We start from the raw sequence: 23,736 nt of genomic DNA on the forward strand, positions 1-23,736 counted from the left end.
CGTCACTGTCTTTTGAAATCAAATTGAACAAATCGTTTTATGCCCAACCTTCCCCCTCACGAGGTTGCGGGCCGGAACGTCGGACTCTTCTAACACAACAAGTAAATCTGCATTTCAACAAAGGAGGGCTCTTTAGGCCGGCCGAAATGATGACGCTTTGACTGTGTGAAAGCAAATTTAAACTTGCTAATTGAACAACAACGAAATTTCAGTAGGTCTAAATGAGAAAAAGACATGTAAAATAAATGTGTACATTATTTGGTGCGTACTCAACCCTTTTTTAAGCGTATGTTCTTTGTATGACGTGAAATAACATTGTTATTTCTCTCCTAACCGATAGTAAATTCCTAACGAGCTAATTTGATTGTGTCACTCAATTATATCTCATAATTAGTATTTCAAAGTGAGCCGCAAAAACAAAGCAACCATAGTAATTTTAATTTTGTTTGTATATTCAGTGTTCTGCATTACACTTAATGACCTACAGTTAGTGTCTCAAGTTTGTAAGGAAGACAGTATAAAACCAGAACCCGTTATAATATGGTGAGATCTGCAGGTGATCGTTACCCATACATGGTCGGCGATATGTGTTGCGCCCTCACCGACGGGTTAACTAGTTAACAAACAGCGCCTGACACAATACTGTAGTTTTCACCGGCGACATCCACGAGCCAACGTTATAGTGTTGTCGGATTCGGTAATGACTATTCAATATAGTAACCATAACAACTTTTCCAACTGAGGATTACAGAACTTGGCATACAATCAAGACACTCGTATGCAATTTGCATACGAAGTTTTGCAAGTAGACAACAGAACAGGCGTCATGCATATGTATAAGTCCACCAACAGCAAATTGCACAATCGTATTTGAATATTGACCCCGAAAAACAAAATTACAATAAAGATGAAAAACTGAGAAAGTAACAAAATGGAAACGCTGAAATTGAAAAGAATAATAATAAAAAAAAATAGTTATTTATTTAGGGGCAGCTGGTAGGTTTTTGAAATTATTTCTCTGGCACTGAAAAATTACAGATGTAGCTTGCTTGTTTTGGCTGTTATTGCCAGCTATTGTTATTGTTAGCAATGTATTGGCAGTTGTGTTGTTGCAATGTATTATATTTATTTCCTTGAACATTTCCAGCTGAACATTTCAGTTCTCTCATTCTCATAGAGCTTGCACTGCATGAAAATTCGAATTTCCGTCGTAGCCGCTTGCCGGATTAGCAACGTGTTTTGCAGTAAATCCGTTGTTTATATTTGGGTGCGTAAACGTTCGAATTTCCCTCGCGTAACCGTCGAAACTGAAACGACGTAAATTTAGAAATTGCGCGTTTGATACGCCCAATGTAAATAGCGGAAATTCCCAAATCTGCTGTCGTTTTACGCTGAACTTAAAAGAACTGATATACTACGTTGCCCGTTGTATATTTTCAACGTAAATTGACGGGCAACTCTGAGTTTGTCGTTGTTTTACGTTCAACTTATTAAGCGGAAATCACGCAGCTTGAACTGCTGCACTACTGGCTTGACATGGTAGAAATCATTCACTTTTCATATAAACCTGCTTAGGTGGCCAGGTCTAAAGACTATAGAAATATATTTCTAACTAATCCGTTTATAATTTACTAATTTATCGTCAACTATATATTTTTTTGTTTTACAATGGTGTTGTTTGAACTAATACTCAATGATTCGATTGTGGCGAAGTGCTTAACTAGCGACTGTAACTGTACATTACATAAATATGCTATTATAGCGACATATAATAATTTATTACATACGAATCCGCAGTGACTAATAATAATATTACTTCTGTTATTGCGCCCTCGCCGATCTCAAATCCAGTTGAACTTTACAATTCATGCGAAGCAAAATAGCTCCTTATCATGGCCTATGCGATGGTTGTGCGCCCTCTGTAAATTGTGTATGTTTATCTATGGAATTAACACTTTAGCGACGATTGACATTTTGTGAAGTGGCCTTGGATCTTACATGGATAATATATGGGTTTAACTCGCACCATCGCTAATCCTACGAGCGCGAAATGTGTTTTGAGGTTAACCTGAATTCGAGATTTACTGGATTCCGGCAGAGCAAGATCCCGGCGGACATTATCTCAGAAAACATGTGTTTAGATAATGTAATTTTTAAGTTACTGCCAACACATTACAATAGAACAGGGTCGACGATGAACGTTGATGTACTGTAAAATACTTTATTTTAGCTGGAATTATTGTTTGCTGAAAAGTGTTTTTGAGTGTTTTGCATGGATTTTTTTTACTGATTTCTGACGAGTTGAATGTGACATATAGGAAAAAGGTATATTCGCAAAAATAAAGTATTTCACAGTAGATCTAAAAGGTCACCACTTTCAATCTTTATTTTAAAATACAAATAGTCCTATTGTTGCTTTATAAATCATAATATATAATATACAGCTAAAAAATAGGTGGTTTAACAATTAACGGATTATGGTACGCTCACATTAAATGCCATTGTCTCCATGCGATGTACTGTCTGGGAGTTTGTTCTACCCTGATTGTGTCTACAGGGAATGCTTTCTATATCATCACTTATATTACAATTTTTAAAACAAAATTCTATATTACTATGTAGTGTATTCCAATACTTGATGACCATGTAATTTTCAGGGAAAATTTTATGATCTTTTTTTATTAAGATGATGTCTACTCATGAGTTACTGTAGCACAATAATCTACAGGTGTGTTTTTTGTGAATGGCAGGTCGGCACGGGATTCTGGCCCGGATTCACGCGACTAATTGACGTAATTTTAAAACATACGACAATTCGTTCCACGCAACCCACTCTGTAAAATAGCGTTATTTCAAACAACACCGCTTAGCATTAAGTAGTAATTAACGAGGCGTTATATTCGGACAACTTGAAGCGGGTGAGCCAAAAACCAACAGCCAACACAGCGACAGGCGTATTTATAACTGTTTTGACGTTGCTTCTCTTTCAAGGGCTAAAAATCGTTCTACGATTGCATCACTTCCGCTTTAGGATCTTGTAATCATGACAAGCACTACGGTTGACGCTGTGACATCACGTCTATTCAGTCTTCCTACTTAGAATTCATAATTGTGCTTTTTCTAGCATTTACTAATATTGTTGACGTTTATTATTTGGGCTTAAATGTAATATTCAAGATAATAAATGTTATTGGATATCGATAATAAGGTGGTTTCACATTGTAAAATAATGGAGGCTTTTGTGGAGGGGCTGTGGCTTAACTCAATTTCGAATCAAAATATTCGGGCGGTATAAATAAATCATAGCTTAGAAGAGGCCTTTGATGAAAGGGCGGTGGTTTTGCTCAGTGCGTGTTTGAATTTTATGTAAGTAAACAATTACGTGTTGCATACGTCGCTATGAGTCCATATCAAACACGACGCGGCGCGACAACCATTGCATTTTAATCCCAAGGTTAGGTGGCCCATGGAGGTAAAAAGAGCCTCCATGGGTGGCCTAACTACAGCATGATCAAGCGCTAGATTGCGTATCTATAACTACTATTGACCATGGAGGTATAAACAGATACCTCCATGCATTGACTAAATTAGGTTCGTGAAATTTGTTTTTACAATTGCAACCAGGATGGCTGTGAGAGATGTCAATTAGCCTGCCGAGGAAACAAAACCAATGGTTGGTATATATTAAAGGAAAACTAATTTCTCAATGGTTATTCCAAAGACAGCATTGTAGAAACATAAAGCAGAGACTTCAATTTAAGACACTATTCCGATAAAGCAGACTACCTTTTCGTCGAAATGTGCTACGTACATAAAGGAAAACACCGAGAAACAGCACGCTGAGGTCCGGCGTATTGGATACTTCTGACGTAACCAAACTGCGGCCTAAATAATAATGTGTGAAAGCGAAAAAAAATAACTGACGTCGAGACACCGTGTCCACTTCGTGTTATACTGTTATCTGCATTTTCTGAATTTGCTTTGGCATCGATTTATAACGATAAATCGAACATGTATACCTTCCTTGTTACTTTACTGAGTACAACGTAATTATATTTAAAATGACAGAAAATTTGGTTTGGGCGTTCCGGTGGACGGACGTTTCGGTCAAGGGTTTCAATATTTGAAATTTGCACCTATCGTTATATGTGTAGGTATCAGTTACTAGTATTTCAAACAATAAGTATGATTTTTGTGCCATTGAAAAAATGGTATATGCTTGTATTTTGTGCATGTATTTATGACCAATTTCAAGAATAAGAGTCGTAACTTTCGTAGGTACAAGTATCGTGACTCTTCCATACATTTCACTTACGTTCATTACACTTGAATGAAGTCGTCGCTTGAAAAGAATGCTATTTACGAAGTTTAAAATAGCCAAGCCTTCCGGATTCGAGCCTCTTGATTGATTCGACAACGGTAGCTATCATTTATTCTAAAAAGTTGAAGATCGGTAAACATAAAACTAATCTAAAATATCTCCTGCTTTTCACGTGCGACATGTTTATTAAAATACAGAGTTAAGCGAATTTAAATAGATATTAATGCGTGAACTCTGGAGGTCATTGCCCATTGCTGCACATAATTCAAACACGTTGTAATAGAGTTCATATTCATATTCACTCCATTTCAAATAAACTAATTCACCATTGAAACATCGCCCAACAAAGATGTCGCTGATCACTCAGTTGTCGCAGCGTGTGTTGTACCATGATGCACCCAGTTTCGACTTTTGTAAAATGCGATAGTAAAAATATACGTTTCACTTGGTATCACATTAGGGTAAAGCTGTGGATGGGGCGCTGAACGGCGGGATATTCGGTACCCTTGAACATGAAATATAAATTACGTGTATACAGTACATTCTAATTATTCTTCGCAAATAAAACAACAATACAAATAAGAACTTTTCATTATCTAATTTACATAATACTGAACATAATAATGACCAAGAAGACTGGCTGTTACAGTTGTTGTCTATTGCACGATATAAGTGATCAGTTGTTCACAGAAATATTTAATACATAGTCAATTACGTGATATCGGTGATCAGTTGTTCACAGAAATGATGTCGTCATTCAGTTTACAAAAATATTAAAACATACTAGTAGTCTATTCCGTTATTTCGGCGTACATGTTTAGTTGTTTACATAAATATTTAGTGTATAACCACTTTTTTGAAAAGTTATTTTCCAAACTAAAAAACGCCAACGTCCTTTAAAATAGTATGATACAGGTACAAATTTGAAGGGCGCTGGTCATTGCGCAGCGCGTTTTCGTACTTCGTGTAATGAAGCAATGTTTACACGTGTTGTATACGTCGCTATGAGTCCCCTATCCAACAGGACGCGATGACCACCGCCCTTTGAACAAATCATTTTTTATGCTGACCAAAAAATATCAGAATAACAATGTTTTAAGCGTTTGTAAAATTAACATCGCTAATTTTGAGAATGTGTTTAAGAGATGCCGCGGTGTAAATAAACATTGCAAACAGGGTCTGATTCGTTCGTAGAATTTTTGTTTTGTTTATTTTGGCTCATAAAAAAAACTTGCTGCATTTGTTTCTGTCTTTGGCATATTTCAGAATGACAGATATTGTCCTGTCGTATTTTTACGTATTTAAGGATATGTTTATACCAACCGAGTGCACAGTATAAATTTCACCCAACCTGTCTAATTTCCGCTTTATTTTGAAAATATCGCCCGCTGCGCGCATTTTAATTCGTGGTTTTGGCATCGTTATTTTTGGGAAAACACATCAATATTTTCTTCGTTTCTTTGCCCTAGGGAGTTAGCGTTGTCTTTATCAAGTAACTGTCTCGATAATCATTGATGAAAGGAGAGAGCAGTCCTGGATTCATACGGAACACAGTTCGGCTCCTTCAGCATGTTAAACAAAAGGTCGTAGTTCAAGTTGCGTGCGCGAATGATACAAGAGGGCAAGGAGGGTTATTTTCGTTCAACGTAATTGCAATATTTTTTTGTTCGTACAACGGAAATTGGAAAAATAAATTCCGTAATTGTGTAATCACAGGCTAGACGTACGACGTAATCAATCAAATATTTTTATCGTACACTGTAAAAATGTGTCATTTTTCTCGGTACGTACAAGAATTTACATCCAAATTAAAAAAGTCGTAAAGAATAATCCAGCGAAATTACATTTTCGAAACTGTGAAATGACTAGCTGACACAATTCATTGAAACTTCAATTATCACTGTAAATTGTAAAAACGTCTTTTTTCCTTGTAAATTGTAAAAGGTCCTTTTTATTTCCCGTAAAACTGTACCAGCTACCCCCTTTGCCCCCCTCCATACAAACACAGTCCCTCTATCCCCGGTCTGGAAACGACTAGCGTTTTTTTTTGTCTCGATCCGCGGTGCGGGTAAACAAACCGTTCACACCCGGGCCGAGGGAGTCAGAAAGTCAGACAGATTACATTACCGTCAAAATATTCATTAAAATCGGAAAATTTACCGTCATGCAAAGCGATACCTCATTGTATGACTTCACTTTGACTTCAAAATCGGGCAACCACAACGTAAACAAACATGTAAACAAAATTATCACTATGAAATTTGAGTTTTTTTAACGGTGATGCGCATCAAAACCAGCCTACCAGCTCATAAACATCCAGACCCTACATACAATGTAAAGATTAGTATCGGGAATTATTTTCATCTTCTAGTTTTAATAGGGAAAAAACTTGCGTGCCAACATGCTGACATCGCTAAACAAATCTTGTCAAAATGGCGTCGTTCATGTTAACGTGATCACCGTCCCTCAACACCGGTGTTGAGGGACGGTGACGTGATCGATCGAAAAACCTGTGATATTTCTGATTCTTGGGGGTTCATAACAGTTCAAGTCAACTATACAACAACTAATGACTTTATTCTATGCAAAAGTATATAACAATGCTTCGATGCTTGTATATAAATGATTTTTTAGCACAGAATTGAGTACATTGTCATTTCAAAACGTCGCAATTTGCATTTACGATCTAAAAAGCATCCATAAAATTCGCTCAATTTAACATTAATAAAATGCGGTGTGACAAATAACAAACCAGCCCACCAATTTTTAATGATATGTTTCGATCATAAAATGTCAAAATCGAAGACAAATATTGGTTTCGCGCCGAGAAGTATGGTAAATAAAATAGAGTTCATTTCAATCACCCCAAAATCAAAAACGACAAAAATCTGGGTAAAAGTATGAAAATTTGTTGCGAAAATGTGTTGCTGCTGGTAAAATAGATGAATTGGAGAACTACTCGCCGGCTAAAATATGACCTTATACAGTTATCCTGATTATAAAATTATGTAAAAAAGCACGAATTCTGGAATAAACAACTAAGTTGTAAAAAAATACATAACACTGACGATGTAAAAGTAGTGGTCGGCTGCGTACTGATCACGTGACAATGCTTTGCCCAACCCCGCAATGCGCCTTTGCCAGGGAAGGAGGCCAATTCGCACCTAATACAATGACCGTTACTTTCCAGACCGAGGATAGAGGGACTGTGATACAAAGTATCATAGATTGTCGTTCGTCCGTATCGTGTCGTTCGGATTTTAATAGTAATTAATACGTTATTACTCGTTGTATCCGTAAACTTTACCATTGAAACAACAATTCAACCACTCGTGTACCAGTGATCAGTGTTTGAGCCAGCGATTGGTGTTTTAAATAAGCGAGCGAGAAAAGAAAGTGATATAAATGTGGTAGTATTTTCGGTCGGAAAAGATCACGTGGTCGGATATTATGTGATAATTGGTTGCTTAAAACCGATAAAAGCGGGTGATTGGGCGAAATTAGTAGCGTGGCAAGTTTATAAATTGAGAAACGTCACCAAGTAAGGACACGGTAGAAAGAGTTGATAGTAAACGCAGGGGTTTACAGCGGGGGAGCAGCCGCCACCCCTTTACCGTGAAAGCGTGAAATCGCGACAGATTTGTTTCGTTCTTATATTTAATATTAGGTTTTGAGAGCTGCTGAGTCAAAAAAAAGACTAAATGATCCAAAAAGAACGCGTTGGAGACATATGCCTATGCAGAATTTAATTTGCCAGTACATAATCCATTTTTAACACCTTGGCTACTCTATTGACAATGGCTGTTTATCCTGATTTGGCACTTGGGGTGACCGGTAATCAGTGTCCACAACGTGCTGTGCATGTTTTCGGCACGAATTCAGTTGTAAGCTGAAATTTTCATATGCGTGTTTGGTAGTCGTTAGCTAAACATTTTTGGGTTTCGTTTGCAAAGTTACAGAGTTTCGTCTAACTGTTTTTTGCTGAAATGCATTGTATACTGTATATAGTTTTGTCTTATTCTCTCAACTGTGATGTGGTATAAACCGTATTTAATCTAATAGGACAGTCGACTACAACTCTTAATTTAGCAAATCTTTGGAATGTTATTTTTATTGTGATAATCAAGAATATAAATTTGCCAAAAGTCGGGAGTTGTGAACAAATAAACTGTTAATAAAAAGCTTTGGTTATGTAAGATCCATGGTAAGATCTCCGTAATAAGGGGTGGATAGAAACGCAGTCTCTCAACCCCCGGTTGGGAAACGATAATACTTCTTTTGTCTCAATGCGTGTTACACGTTCGTCAAATTGTTTATTCGTTAACCCATGGAGGTCTCTTTTTACCTCCATGGTTAACCCAAGTGAACGCAAGCCTACTTTTCTATTACCATAAAATTATCATATGGTATGACATATGACAAGAGAAGCCTTCTTGAATCACATCTACGCATGCGAATACACTTCGTTTCGATTTTTGGCACAACGCGAGAGACGGTACATTATTTACCGAAATGTGGGAAAACTACGAGGATTTTGTCGATTTCGATATCGATTGGAATGATATATTGCAAGAGGGCCTAGAGAATGTTGCTGCTGAATGCACGAAAGAAGGCTACGGAAACAGAGACATCGACGCAGCCATCCATTCTGTCAGTGCCGCAAAAAACGTATCGAACGTAGTTTATGTGTTAAAACACGATCTAAGTTTGATCGAAACAAACAGAACAACCATTAAAACAGCGCTAGCATTGGGCACTTTTTTTAACTTCCACCTCAATATTAATAAAATAATAGCTCAAGTCGGAAAAGTGTGTTTTGTTAAAATCAGATACTGTCACTATAATATCGAATTTGGTCATTCGAATCGCCATCTTGATATAACCAGGGAGCTGGTATAACCATAGCTCCATGATATAACCATGGAGATAAATGATATAACATGAACAAATTTTGTACACTCTAAATCAGGGAGCTGTTTAATTCAGTGATTTTCTGAGAAGAATATCGGAATCTGACTACACCAACATGATTCGGATATTTCTAAGATATAAATCAACGGTTCTTCAAAATTTTAGGCATCAATATAAAAAAAAAAAACACTTCGAACAGTCGTTTTCTTTGAACGATACTCGACGACCATCTTGGTTCGTGGGCGGATACAAGTATCTACGGGGGCAAAACTAACGGTATAATGATCGACTGAAATGAACCCTTTAATACTGCTTCTACACAAAATAATCTATGTTGGGGAATAATTAAAATATTAAACAAAAATATGACGACTGTGATCGTTTTAGATAAAGGGACACATTTTCATAGGGTGAAAACTTTTCGTACAGCGTCACCGTAACAAGGCACCCTGCAATGAACAGTGCTGGCTGTGATGGTCTGAAATTCAGGATTTTTGTTATGTCAATTAAATGAACATATCTTTTAAATTACACGTGTCTTATCAGGAAGCTTTTACGACACAAATTACACACGCAACTCGGAATAATTTCGAAATAAGCTGTATAAAATGACAAAGATTCACAGGCGCAGAGCGGAAGGCAGTGTAAATCTAGTCACCGGTTTCACTCCACAAGCATAACGCACACTGTTACCAGCGATCGGGGGGATTAACATCTTAGAACAAAGGCGTTTCCCAACCGGGTGTTGAGGGACTGTGGTAGAAATAAGTACAGTCTCTTTGGAGTGGGACTATGTAGAGAGAAAAACGAGTGTATTTTTTTTAATAATTTCACTCGAGCGACGTCACAACTTTTTTCAGTTTTTATCTGTCATTGTCGCAGTGCCAGGGGTTGTTTTAGAGTTCCGATCTGTTTATAAATATTCTTGAAGCAATCGCAGCTGTTCTGAGAATTATTCGGACAGTCATTTAACAATATATCTTGGAACTTTGCAAAACACTTGAGCCTATTCCAATCTAGTCTTGATGGCGCCGTTGTGTTGGCACGCCCACAATTGGGACCATTTCATCATATTGCTAGATGCGGGTAAAACGTTGTTTTCAAAACGTCACGCCTGGTTACAATAAAATAACAGGTTATATGTTGCATATGCGTTCAAGTGTTATATTTTAATTTTAAATTTTTATAACAATAAGAGTCCACTTGATATAACACAATTTACAAATCAACTCCCTAGTGTTGAGTAACCCCATGTATTAATGCACTCATTGGCACCGCTGTAAAATTAGGTGCGTTCGGACGTTTAAACTCACACATTCACAAGATAATAACGGTGTGAAATATGTCTGTGTTTTTTTTTAGAAAATGATTTGTCACAGAATAATAGTCTGTGGAATAGTATGAAATAGTTATGGGACAAAAACAACAAACCTGCTTTGAAATCGAAAAAAATGGGTCTTTTCATTACCGGGGACACATTTCAATGAACTTGATCACGGGAAATGCATGGCGCAAATTTCAAGCGGAAATTCCGCTGTGAGCTCTCGCAATCGCGTCATTTTTGCAAGGTTCGCCATTTTTTTGTCACGCGGTAACAATGACTGTCCGGTTAGTGCGAACTTGTCCCTCTATATTTAGGCTTATGAATCATAAATTCTAAAGTATGGTTCTGAATGAAACAACAGGCAGAGAACACTGTATTCAAAAACGTCGTCAAACCCTTCTCACTACCTTAGCGTGACCACGGAAGGTAGTCCTTCCATGTCGTAACAATAGCATAACCCCAGACTAGTAATATTACGAGTCTGATGCATAACGGTCAAGTGGCCGACATCCTGTGTGTATTGCAAACAAATAGCATAGCGCCGGTCGGCAATTTGTTATTCTGGTCGGAAATTCTGAATGGCGGTTTCTAGCAGCGAGCGTGGGCAGATTTTTGAAAAAATAACGAACGAAGAAATCGATAGGTAAAAAGGCGTTTGAGTAATATTCTCAAACATAAAACGCAACTAGATGAGTTTTCAGTAGACCAATACACTCACGTGACACTACTTTCCCGAATTAGGTTCGTGCAGGGAGCTGGTTCGTGTAAACTACTTCATTGGGGAAGCCCCTTTCGTTTTCGCACCCCAGGCCACGAGGTGGTCAGTCAGTTCGCCCCAATGCACATTCGCCCCAGACCAGTTCGCCCCAAAGTCAGTTCGCCCCAAAGTCGGTTCGCCCCAAGTTTACTGGTGTTCGTTTTCGCGGTTATGCGTGCAAGGAAATGTGGTTTTGAAATATTTTAAAAATTATACTTAAGTAAAAACCACATCGAAGGAGGCTGATCGCCGCGATTGTAGCATATCGCCCGAAGAGTCGAACCGATGTCGTGCCATATGCGTCGTGATAGCGATACTTTGCCTTTTTTTGCCATGCGCTGTGATAGCGATTTTTTGCCCCTTTTTCGATTGACTTATCTCCCCTGGCTTGCCTTACAAACATGAATGAATCAACCAATCAATCGGTGTTGTGTGGTTTCGGCGTTCCAGTTTTTAACGCACGGATTAAAAATAGGGTGCCGCCATCTTGAACGTTCCATTCAAAAGGGGGTGGTGTGTGTCACAAGGACTGTGGTCACGCTAAAGGGATCACGAGACTTGTTATAATTATATATACAACGTAGTTATATTAACATTGTACACGTATTACATTTGTTTAGTTTTCAGAAGTGAAGAATTGTTATCAAGGGTTTATGAATGCAAGAACACAGTATTCATTTTGAAAAAATAACACGTAGTAGTATTCTGTGTGTTTGTTCTCTGCCATTGTTGGCTCTACATTGCGTGATAGTAGTGTACACCATGCACACACCATCAAAAAGGTGTGACCGCGACACCTTTTCAGTACCGAATAACACCTATTAAACTGGGCGTCTAGAAGACCCAGTAACGTGGAGCTTTGTGACATGAAGTTGTGGTACAGCAACAACCAATTTATTTGTAGTCCATTGTATATGTGTTTTACATTCATTTTGTGACGTACACCGTTATTCAAGTCCAGGGGAAATGTTGAAAATCATATTTGATTCTCAAAAATAAACATTACTCTGCAGTTTGTGCGCATATCTAGTATATCGCGAAACAATTGACCACACCCACTATTAGACCATTAACGGTACATGACTCGTACCGCCCATGATCGGCTTTGTATGAGTACATGAGAAGGGCCGCCCGTTAATCGATCTGACAGCTTGCACAATCACCCATTAGATAAGACGCACGCCGCTCATCGATCTATTGTTTTGTATCAACACCTCCAGTATCTATTAGGTAAGTGTTAAGTATAAGGCATTTAAAGTGAGTGGTTAGCGCATATTAAATATGCAAATTTGCAATTTCCAATATATAATCCAAATATCCAATCAGCGTGATTTGAAGGGTATAAAGTCTAACAATTTCTAGGGTACTGCAACCACTCTGATTGATTTATCATCAAGTGAACATACGGCATACCTCTCTCAGCAGCTACGCTCTGACTAGACGATATTTACCTACCACGATATTGTGACCCACCCATAGTCATACTATTGTACCCAGCACGTTATCCACCAGATTTATTCACACTGCCTGCCTAGACTTCATACTTGATATGGTTGCACATTTGTCGTTATTTTGCGCAAAGTAATGACAAACGAAACAGCGTTAATTTTTGACATAGAACAAAGGGAGATAGAACAGTGGTGGACGGTGGACTAATCAGAATATCGGAATCAATCCTCGGTACTGGCATTTTGTGGTTCTTTGCTAAGACCGATATACAAAATAAATGTAGTAGTTCAGATAATCGTGGTGTCGTAATTATTCAATATATACGTTAAGACAAAACATCCTTTCCCATTTATACTTGATATACATATATATATATATTGTGCGTGGACGTTTTTGGACGAGGTGAAACTTTACATTCTCCTGATTGAACAGTGTAACGAAAGAGACGCTGGAAGCAGAGTTGCTTCGTCGAAATGAGTTTGAGAACCTTCAAACCGTTTGGGTCCGCTTCTCGGCATATGCCAAGTTATGTCCGTCTAATCGTTTAACAGGGTTAAGAATTTACAAAAAAAGAATAGCAGGCTGCATATAAAGTTGAAAAAATAAACGATTTTTTTCTCGATGTCAAACCGGTTGCTATGTTGTAACTGTATGGAACAATGCATTCTGGTTGTCCAACTACGGAATGCGGTAAACTTAACGCTAGCTACTGTTTACTATTGTCCGAGACTCATTCTCGCCGCCAGAGTTTATTTCCGCTTCGAGACTCGACGGAATAAATCTATGTAGGCTTGGCGTAAAGGAGGCCGGGCCATGGCGTACGATGATATGGCGACTTGGATTCAGTAATACTCCACCATTTGGCTCAAGCAGGCCTGTCAGGCTGTATGTTAAACCATGGAGCTCCATGGTTAAACGTACGATGTATAAAACGCGTCGACGTGTTCACAATACTAACTATTATCAGCTCATTACCGACTGTCACCGAACCAATTCTGTCTTCGTATCGCTTATTTGGAATAAAAGACGTGTTTTAAGAGCAGGTCAAAACTTCCACCAGTATTCGATTGAAGTCTGTCACATTGTATTGCTTAACTGAAGAATGACACCTCTTGGTGTGTGAATTGAGTTTTATCCATTTAACATCAACAAACCACCAACTATTAATTGCAGCGGATTTCTTAATTTGTAATATTACAATAAATGCGGAGCAAAAAATGATATTATTATGGGGAGGGTTCTCAGCACTTCCAGTTCACATCATACTTTTGACGAAATGGTCTCTCGACGAAATATGCATCGGGATAAAGCATTCTGTATGTAGTTTCTACCAACGAACATTTCAATTACAATTTTTCTATTCGTTTTTATCCTCAGACGGAAGTGGAATAGTCTCTCTCTTTCGGTTATAATTTGGTATAGTATACTGTTCTAGGCCAATTAGATCTTGGTTAGACCACACACATTTCATAGCAACAAACGTAGTTGACACTTGTATGTAGATCCACATCCTCTAATGGACCATTATAGTTTTTATCAAGGTATCGGATGATTTTGAGCAGGCACATTACATTGACATTACAACAAATACACATTTTAAATTTAAATATTTTATTATATTATTAAGAGTTCCATAATGTCTCTCACACGGGCATAGCTGTGCCAAGGCAAGTATACAAACCAGTGCCGCTACACAGTCATTGTGCATTTAATCAAAATCCCTCTTCACTAGAGTAGTGCACTAAATATGATCTTCGAATATAATTTATTCCAGGGACGTAACGACCAACGTATTTTATTTACGAATTGTACAGCTACCAGTCTACAGCCTTTTCAACATCAGCATCCGTTACGTGCACATGTTGGAATCTCGGCACGTGCCGATATTTTAAGCCTTCATGTTTGGAGAGAAATACAGCACTGGGTTTATGTTTGTCCGGACCCACATCGGGACCCACTCGCTCGTGCAGAAATCACGCTATCATTCGTCGATCTGCTAGTTGACCCAAACATGGAAAGCGATACACATATGATGAAAACAATAATTGACATATTGAAATTAATTCCTTTTTTGTTATTATAGTATTTATTACGAGTCATCATGCAATGAACGGCTTAGAAGATTCGATTTTTTTGTTTACGTCAATGTAGCATTGCAAGACAATACCGGTTGCAGCACATGAATATTCGTCGCCGACGACAGTTTGCATTCATTTCATTCATTACTACTGTATCCGATCATATATATAGTTATGTGTTCTCTGAAAATTCACCACTGATTTCGGTTCGTGCCGAGCGTTCAAGTAGATCTCTAACGTGAACGCCACTAATGTGTACTCGAAAGTGACTTGGCTGAGAAATGATTACGTACTACACTAAAGCTTTTTTTCCTTTTAGTCCCCCTGAATTTGATTTAAAAAGTATGAGAAATTTTCATAGCAACGCACTGCCCTACTTTAAGTTAGGTAGTTGGAATGTAAATGGCATCCAAAATAAGAGCCAGCCTGAGGATCATGAGTTTATTAACTTTATTTCTCTATTAGATTTTATTTGTATTCAGGAGACCTGGTTGAATAGTGATATAACCCAAGTTTCTCTCCCAGCTGTCTTAGATAATTATGAAATAATCCGTAAAGATAGACAGTCTGGAAATAACACATCAAAATGTAGGAGAGGTGGAGTTGCTGTTTTGTTCAAGGACAAATTTAAACATTTCATCACTAGAATTAACACAGAAAATAATATTAATGATATTCTCTGGTGTAAAATTGATAAAAAGCTATTTAACCGTAGCAGTGATTTATATATTGGCTGCATATATATACCTCCAGAAAACTCTTCTATTTATAAAAATAATGAAAGTGATAAATTCTTACTGCTTGAGAGGGATATAGCACATGAGTTGGCTTAATTAATGATTTAGTAAATGAAGAAAATAATAAACATATTCCCCTCCCTCTTAACTATATCGCTGACAACTTTAGAGAAAGACGTAGCATGGATAACAAAGCAAAAACAAACACTAACAAATTTGGTAGAAAATTAATTGAGCTTTGCATGGACAGTAACTTGATTATTCTCAATGGGCGCACCATTGGTGATTCATCTGGTAAATACACCTGCTACACAGCAAATGGGTGCAGTACCGTTGATTATGCAATCACATCTACTTTTATTTTTGAAAATGTTCAGTATCTCAAAGTGCATGACCTAACCTGCATCTCAGACCAGTGCCCCATATCACTGTCTCTGTCTTTTAAAATTGATATTAACAATATTAACATAAAAAAACGTGAAGTCAAAATGAACATGAAACCACTACCAGCAAAATACATCTGGGACAGTGAAGCAAAACTAAAATATAGGCAACTTCTTGAAATTGCTAAAGAAAACGAAATTAGCGACATTATAAACAAAATTGATTCAAACAATTGTGATGATGTTGTTACAGAATTTAGTGCTTTGCTGTCATCAGTCGCGGACAAAACTGTCACAAAAATAACACCCAAAATTAGAAAAAAGAAAAAAAGAGAAACCAAATTATGGTTTGATAGAGAATGCTGGGAAATTCGAAATGAACTTAAATCTGCTAGCCAATTGTTTCAGCAATATCCCCTTGATCCGTTCACCAGGGGAAAATACTTTGTCATAAAAAAAAATATAAAAAAATAATTAAAAGGAAAAAATATGACTTAAAACAGCACCAGTTATCAAAGCTAAATGATTCGGAAGGTGAACCATCAAAATTTTGGAAGCTGTTACGAGACTTAAACTCAGATTGTTTAGATAACAACAACAATTCAATTGAGCCCAATGAATGGCTGTCTTACTTTAAAAAGCTTTTAAACAATAACAGTCCATCAACTGATTTAGAAACAAATCGCCTTAAGAAAAACAATTTAAATGAAACTAGTCAAACTGATTGGACTGTTGAAAACAAAACAAACAGCAAAAATGATTTAAATGCCCAAATCACTATACCTGAAATCAAAAAAGCAATTAATCAACTTAAACTAAATAAAACATCAGGGGAGGACGAGCTCTGTAATGAAATGTTTAAATATGGTGAATTCTACATTCTTGAAGGGCTTCAAAAATTGTTTAGTCATATATATAATTCAGGCATTTTTCCAGCCAGTTGGAACACGAGCTTAGTCGTTCCTATTCACAAGTCAGGGTCCAAGACAATTCCTAATAACTACAGAGGGATTGCAGTATCTAGCTGCTTAGGAAAACTGTTTACCAGTATCCTGAACACTAGGCTAATAGCATACTTGGACAAACAAAATATTATTTCAAAGCATCAATTCGGTTTTAGGAAAAACTGCAGGACCACAGACAATCTCTTTATATTAAAAACAATTGTACAAAAATATCTCTATAATAATAGCCATTCAAAAGATATCATAACCTCCAAGTCTAACAAAATCTATGCTTGCTTCATAGATTTTAGAAAGGCGTTTGACAGTGTGTGGCATAATGGTCTCTATTTCAAACTCCATAAAAATGGCATATCAGGTAAAATGTTTGAAATAATAAATAACATGTACGAAAACAACAGGTACAGAATTAAAACAAAAGAGGGTTTAACTGAGAGCTTTAAATCAACAGTTGGAGTCAGACAAGGGTGCAATCTTAGCCCTACTCTTTTTAACATTTTCTTAAATGATCTACCTAACTGTTTCAACTCTGAAAACTGTGACTCCCCGGTTCTTGATAATTTAAAAGTAAGTTGTCTCCTATATGCAGATGATGTTGTCATTTTATCTAAATCTGCTAGGGGGCTACAAAACTGTTTAGACAACTTAAAAATATATACGTCAAAATGGCGCCTGGCTGTTAATACAGAGAAAACAAAGGTTATTGTATTCAATAAATCAAACAGAGCCCTGAGCAATAATATATTCTTCTTCGCTGAAAAAGAAATTGCCATAGTTAAGCAAATTAATTACCTGGGTATAACTATAAGTGCTAATGGCAAACATAAAGAGGGTATCAATAATTTAAAAAATAAAGGGATGAAAGCTCTCTTTGCTTTGAAATGCAAACTCGGTTATGACAACTCACTAAACATACCCCTCCAACTATCTTTATTTGACAAACTGATAAGACCAATTATTGTATATGGTAGTGATGTTTGGGGTGATGAAAGCACAACTAAGTCTGCAATTGAGGATGTCCATCTTTCATTTTGTCGGTTCATTCTTGGTCTCTCAAAATTCACACCAAAAATGGCTGTTTATGGTGAGCTAGGAAGGTACCCCATTGACTGTTTTATCAAGAAACAACAACTTAAATATTTCAACCGGGTAACAAACTCTGATAACACATTACTAAGAGAAGCCTACTTAGTAAACAAGAATGTAAAAAGTAAATGGTTTACAAGTGTAGAAACCCTCATGCAAGATTTAGATGTTGTCACCATTGTAAACTCAAGTGAAAAAATAATTAAGAAAAATTTAGACTTTATTCATAAAAAAATAAACAAATCATTTGAGAACCAATGGATCTTAGACATGCATAATGATAATAGAAAACTAACCTTGGCTAAAAACAAACTAAGAACATACAGACTTTTCAAACAATATTTAAAAATTGAAAATTACCTAATTAATATGCAGAACCATGGTCTTAGAAGGTTAATTGCAAAATTCAGGACAAGCAACCATGACCTTAAAATTGAGAAAGGCAGACATAATAATGTGCGGCTGGATAAAAGAACATGTGATATGTGCAGCCAAAATATAGTTGAGGATGAGCAACATTTTGTAATGAAATGTCCAGCTTACAGTCACCATAGGGACAAATTATTCCTGACTGCACAAAATAAAATTCCAAATTTTGATAAAGAAAATAGTCAGAATAAATTCATTTTGATTATGGCAAACCATACTCTAGCACCAGCCTTAGCTGTCTTCTTAAAAAACAGCTATGGAACAAAACAGCAACAACTATCAGTGTATTAGGCCACATTCTGTGTTCATTCTATATTCTGTATTCACCATTGGCTGCAAATGGTATTTTTTTGTTTTTGACTTGTTTTTTTTTTTTAGAAATGTTTTTATTTTTTGTTTTCTTTTTTAGATTGTAGTTTTTTTTTGTTTTTTTTTAATTTCTTTCTGTAAGACCCTTTTTATCCTTTCCTAAGGATTTTATGCGTCTAATAAAAATATATATACTAACACTGACACTCTTTTTCTAACTTTCGAAAATAATGGTTTTAAGAAACATTCATTGTGTGTTTTAATCATAGGTTAATCAACAGTATGTTTATAAGTTCAGTCACGGTTTTAGTAACCGTGGTTCAGTCACATCAGACAAAACAAATATCACTTGATGCCACAGTGGTAACACCTCTTTTGTTGTAGAAGTAACACACGTGATTATAAACAATGTATTAAACAAACAAGTCTGAGCTGTCTTGGCTGAGTTCAAGTGCAGCCCCTTACACGTTTTTTTTTTTTCCAAAACATAAAATATTACGGAACTTCGTTCTATCATACTAGACTTTTCTTTAGATTTTTGAAATATCATGAAATTGAACTGATACAGACGTACAAGAAGCGTGATGTATTGGAGCTAAGCACGTCTGGGGGTACATCAATCCTCAAGCCACGACTGTGTTTGTCGTTGATGGCGGGATCATGACGCGGGAGTAATTGTACTTAACAAGCAATTTAAAAACAAGCCGTACGAGGGCGATATACTAGTATACGAATATGGAATGATTTTATTATATTTGCTAAAGCTCATTTAAATTGTAAACGGTTATACACACCATGTAAGGATAAATATTATAACGTCAAAATAAATGTAATTTACAATGGGCGTACTCTGCGTACATGACGTGGAAAAACACAAGAATACGCCGGAAACCGTTCACGTAATGATCGGTTACCCAGCTGTATATGTTGTTTCAGTTTCAACGTAAATTGGCGTATATTTTTGCATTTACGTTTCTTCCGTCCAAATTAATCAGCGGTTATTTAAAAGTATACGGTATAAACGTTGAACGGAAATCTGCATTTTTTCAGAAATTACCGTTGATTTACGTTGGACTGAATGGACGACAAACGTAGCATTTCCGGCTGACGGTTACGCGACGGATATGCCACCCCCATAGTCCGACGGTTACGCGACGGTTACGCGGCGGATTTACTGCATAACCGCCATGTAACCGTTGTGTAACCGTACCGGAAACACGCGATTTCATGCCGTGTTGCATTCAAGTAAGAAATGCATTTCGTCTACAATCTCATTTTGGTCGCAAGCAGTGCACTTTCTACCACTGCAAAGATTGTTTTATTAGTCCCCGTTCGGACGCAGTCCGAAAACGGGGACTTATGTTTTGCCCTGTGTGCGTCCGTGCGTCCGTGCGTCCGTGATCACCTGTATCTTGAACATGCATGGACCGATTAAGTTCAAACTTCACTCATACATCACACCTTATATGGGACATATGCACATGCATTTTTTTCATGATCCGATTAACGATAGCCGAATAGCGGCCATTTTAAGGCCGAAAATGCATCAAAATCGCACATTTTCATCATTCCGGACCCGGATCTCAGTTATGCATGGACGGATTTTGTTCAAATTTGGTACATACATTAAACATAATAGGACCTTGATGCACGTCATTTTTTTTTGGATCGGGTTCGAAATGGCCGACTGGCGGCCATTTTGTTTTAAAGAATTCAGTTCTGGATCCGTATCCGAGACATGTCTGGATTGATCAAGTTCAAACTTCACACACACAAGGTACATCATGTCACAAATATGTATGTGCATTTGTTTCATAATCTCATTAACGATAGCCGAATAGCGGCCATTTTAAGGCCGAAAATGCATCAAAATCGCACATTTTCACCATTCCGGACCCGGATCTCAGTTATGCATGGACGGATTTTGTTCAAATTTGGTACATACATTAAACATAATAGGACCTTGATGCACGTCATTTTTTTTTTTGGATCGGGTTCGAAATGGCCGACTGGCGGCCATTTTGTTTTAAAGAATTCAGTTCTGGATCCGTATCTGAGACATGCTTGGATTGATCGAGTTCAAACTTCACACACACAAGGTACATCATGTCACAAATATGTATGTGCATTTGTTTCATGATCTCATTAACGATAGCCAAATGGCGGTCGCTTTAAGGCCGAAAATGCATTGAAATCGCACATTTTCACCATTCCGGACCCGGATCTCAGTTATGCATGGACGGATTTCATTCAAATTTGGTACATACATTAAACATAATAGGACCTTGATGCACGTCATTTTTTTTTTCGGATCAAGTTCGAAATAGCCGACTGGCGGCCATTTTGTTTTAAAGAATTCAGTTCTGGATCCGTATCCGAGACATGTCTGGATTGATCAAGTTCAAACTTCACACACACAAGGTACATCATGTCACAAATATGTATGTGCATTTGTTTCATGATCTCATTAACGATAGCCAAATGGGGGCCGCTTTAAGGCCGAAAATGCATTGAAATCGCACATTTTCACCATTCCGGACCCGTATCTCAGTTATGCATGGATGGATTTTGTTCAAATTTGGTACATACATTAAACATAATAGGACCTTGATGCACGTCTTTTTTTTTTCCGGATCAAATTCGAAATGGCCGACTGGCGGCCATTTTGTTAAAGAATTCAGTTCTGGATCCGTATCCAAGACATGTCTGGATTGATCAAGTTCAAACTTCACACACACATGGTACATCATGTCACAAATAGATATGTGCATTTGTTTCATGATCTGCTTAACAATAGCGGAATGATGGCCATTTTAAGGCCGAAAATGCATTGAAATCGCACATTTTCACCATTCCGGACCCGTATCTCAGTTATGCATGGATGGATTTTGTTCAAATTTGGTACATACATTAAACATAATAGGACCTTGATGCACGTCTTCTTTTTTTTGCCGGATCAAATTCGAAATGGCCGACTGGCGGCCATTTTGTTAAAGAATTCAGTTCTGGATCCGTATCCAAGACATGTCTGGATTGATCAAGTTCAAACTTCACACACACATGGTACATCATGTCACAAATAGATATGTGCATTTGTTTCATGATCTGCTTAACAATAGCGGAATGATGGCCATTTTAAGGCCGAAAATGCATCAAAATCACATATTTTCACAATTCCAGAACCGGATCTCAGTCATGCATGGATGGATTTTGTTCAGATTTAGCACAATGTGTTGTACATATGCAGGTGCATTTCGGTCATGATCTGCTTTGAATGTATATGTCACTCAAATATGAACGGAAAGGGGACGTGTCATTGACAATGACTTGTTTATTTCTAAATTAGGGCGCTATTTCTCAATGCTGCTCTATGTTTTGCATTTGTTACTGTAGTTAGATAATTGTCATACGGGAAATTTTTTTTAACAGTCTATATGTACGCAGCATATTCTTTTGTTTTTTGTTGTTATTATCATCATTTGTGTATGACTCTTGTTCTTGATACCAGATACCCAATTAAGTATGCCTTTACCATCTATCTTGGCTTGTCATTTTCCTCAACACACTGATCGCGCGGGTGAACGCGGTGCTTTTCAGCGCTCCCGGTTTGTTACAGGTTTGGCCTCATGGCTTAGTAGTGTCGGTTTTCAGCTTTAAAACATATTTTTTATGTCCTGGGTACGACGTTAAAATTGCATCCGGTTGCGGAGTTTTTGTACTCGGGAGAATGAGGTTACCCTTTGCCGCAACTACCTCCAGGTCACCCTTGGGCAAGGTGTAGCACCTGTGAGCCTTGGTTGCCAACTTCCCACATAACAAGTTCGGTTGACGTCAGTAAGGGCATACGGTCGTAAAACTCCTGCACAAATAGATCCGCACAGGTGGACAATTTTTCATGTAAATATGTAGATATTAGTTTCAGTTGTACTTAGCATTTGGCAGGGGGGATCGTAACCTCTTGTGGTGAGAACCAGTGTGACTGGCCTGCCAACGGTGTGCTAAGGATTTCATTGGAAAAGTTATCAGTTACATCCGTTAATGTAATTTCGTTTTACATACCCGTAAATCAAAAATCACCATCTATCTCTATGCCAAGTTTGTATACTTGTAGTATTGAAATATGCAAAATGTATTGGGGGGGGGGGGAGTCCAAGCTACGCTTAAGATATACGCAACGTAAATCGCAAAGAAGCTATGCGTAATCCAGATAATACGAATCGTCATGCGTTTTGGGGGAGGGGGGGCATGCCCCCCCCCCCCTCTGGATCCGCCACTGACAAAGACGTCTGACATTTGGAAATATGGGCCCAGATCTCAAAACAAATATGAATGTATTTGTATATGTATGATATCCTGTTTCGTTTTTGTGTTATGTCCTGTATTAAATGGAAAGTATGAATAAGAATAGCAAATATTTATCAAATTTCGATCAAATGAGTGGAGTAATGAAATGACAATTGTGCAAAACCATGTGAACTTACTTCTAACAATAAGTCTCATAAAACCATTATTTCCATTTTGTCGTTGTTGTTGAGTAGTATAACATTCATAAATTCCAGCATCTGATGGTTTAGCTGATATAATATTAATACTACTTTGTCCATTCCATGCTTCTATATCCACACCATTATGTTTCCATTTCAATTGTGATTCTAATATTGATGTTGATTGTATGGTCATTGTCAGTGTAACATCATCTCCCCAACTTACTGTTATTGTTTGTTTCTCTGGGTATATTTCAGCTGTAAAGAATAAAAAAGAAATTAAATCCATCAATAATTTAGTAACTTACCTGAAAGACTATTCTAATACCCATGTACAGTGTGCGTGTATTATTAACTACTCATTTTACAGACCCATCCTTCCTGTACAGTGAAGTAAATCTTGATTAAGTCTATGTGGCAATTTTGACCTAGGAATGTCACAAGTCCAAAATTCAAAATATATACAGTAAGCCATATTAACAGCAGATTTCTTTGCGTACCAACTC

General features: G+C 37.3%; 1 protein-coding gene across 1 annotated transcript in view; it reads right to left on the reverse strand.

Moving 5' to 3' along the window:
• The window catches only part of LOC102808080 (uncharacterized), an 89,297-nt gene that overhangs the window by 15,639 nt on the left and 49,922 nt on the right, over positions 1 to 23,736 (reverse strand). Inside the window, exon 3 of the mRNA XM_085504015.1 lies at positions 23,228 to 23,488. Coding sequence (XP_085360141.1) covers positions 23,228 to 23,488 — 261 coding nt within the window. The remainder of the gene's footprint in view (positions 1 to 23,227; positions 23,489 to 23,736) is intronic.

This window comes from Saccoglossus kowalevskii, chromosome 9 (genome assembly GCF_978046115.1).
Source record: "Saccoglossus kowalevskii chromosome 9, keSacKowa6.1, whole genome shotgun sequence".
NCBI classification, from domain to species: Eukaryota; Metazoa; Hemichordata; class Enteropneusta; family Harrimaniidae; genus Saccoglossus; species Saccoglossus kowalevskii.